At 60.7% G+C, this 937-nt stretch overlaps 1 protein-coding gene across 1 annotated transcript in view; it reads left to right on the top strand.

Annotated features, from left to right (window-relative positions):
* Window positions 1–937, top strand: part of GRAMD4 (GRAM domain containing 4) — a 59994-nt gene that overhangs the window by 43406 nt on the left and 15651 nt on the right. Inside the window, exons 7-8 of the mRNA XM_006888027.1 lie at window positions 326–444; window positions 655–680. Of these exons, the coding sequence (XP_006888089.1) occupies window positions 326–444; window positions 655–680 (145 nt within the window). The remainder of the gene's footprint in view (window positions 1–325; window positions 445–654; window positions 681–937) is intronic.

Below are 937 nucleotides of genomic sequence, written 5' to 3'. Positions count from 1 at the left end.
CAGACCACCCACCCCGGCCCTCACCCCGTGTCTCCCGTCCCCACAGACTACCAGATCAGGCTCTCACTCTGTGTCCTCACAGCCTGTGCCAGGCCTTCACATCCACAACCCAGGCCACACCCCCAACCCCCCATCACTGTCCCTTCAGACTGCTGAGCCAGGACCTTACCCCGTCCCTGTTCCCATCAATCACTGGGCTGGGTCCTCACACCATCCATGTCCCCTGTGCCCACACAAAGCTCAGGCTACTACCTTGTCCCCGTACAGTCCACCCGGGCCAGGTCCTCACCCCACATTGCCTGTCCCCACATATCGCGCAGGCCAGGGACTGTGTGCCCGCTTCCAGAAGTGGTGTTACGACAGGTTCGGGGAGTACATCGAAGACTTCCGGTTCCAACCTGAGGAGAGCACTGTGGAGGCAGAGGAGCCCCTCAGTGCCAGGAGGTGGGTACGATGGGGAGGGTGGGGCTGGCGAGGGCTCGCAGAGCCGTGGGTCATGGTGGGGCATCTGCCTGTGCTCCAGGGAAGGGGTGCTGTGGGTGTCACCCATGCATGGGGTGGCCGCACACTCTGACAGTATCCCCCATAGTCAGAAGTGCCCAGTGCCCAGAGCGTGTCCATTAACTCTTGGCCTTCCCTTCTCCCACCCCTCAGGTTAACAGAAAACATGAGGAGACTCAGTAAGTACCTGGGTGTTCTGTGGGCTGTGGAGTGGGCCACAGAGGGAGGGCGCTGCTCTTCGGCAGGAGGACACCCTGCTGGGTCTTCACCATCCTCACCGTGTCACCGTCCTCACCGTCCTCACCATCTCACCATCTCACCATCTCACCATCCCACCATCCCACCATCCCACCATCTCACCATCCCACCATCTCACCATCTCACCATCCCACCATCTCACCATCTCACCATCTCACCATCTCACCATCTCACCATC

This window comes from Elephantulus edwardii, unplaced genomic scaffold (assembly GCF_000299155.1).
Source record: "Elephantulus edwardii isolate Elephantulus edwardi_28Jun2011 unplaced genomic scaffold, EleEdw1.0 scaffold00064, whole genome shotgun sequence".
In the NCBI taxonomy this organism is placed as follows: domain Eukaryota; kingdom Metazoa; phylum Chordata; class Mammalia; order Macroscelidea; family Macroscelididae; genus Elephantulus; species Elephantulus edwardii.
This window is presented reverse-complemented; position numbering and strand designations above follow the sequence as displayed.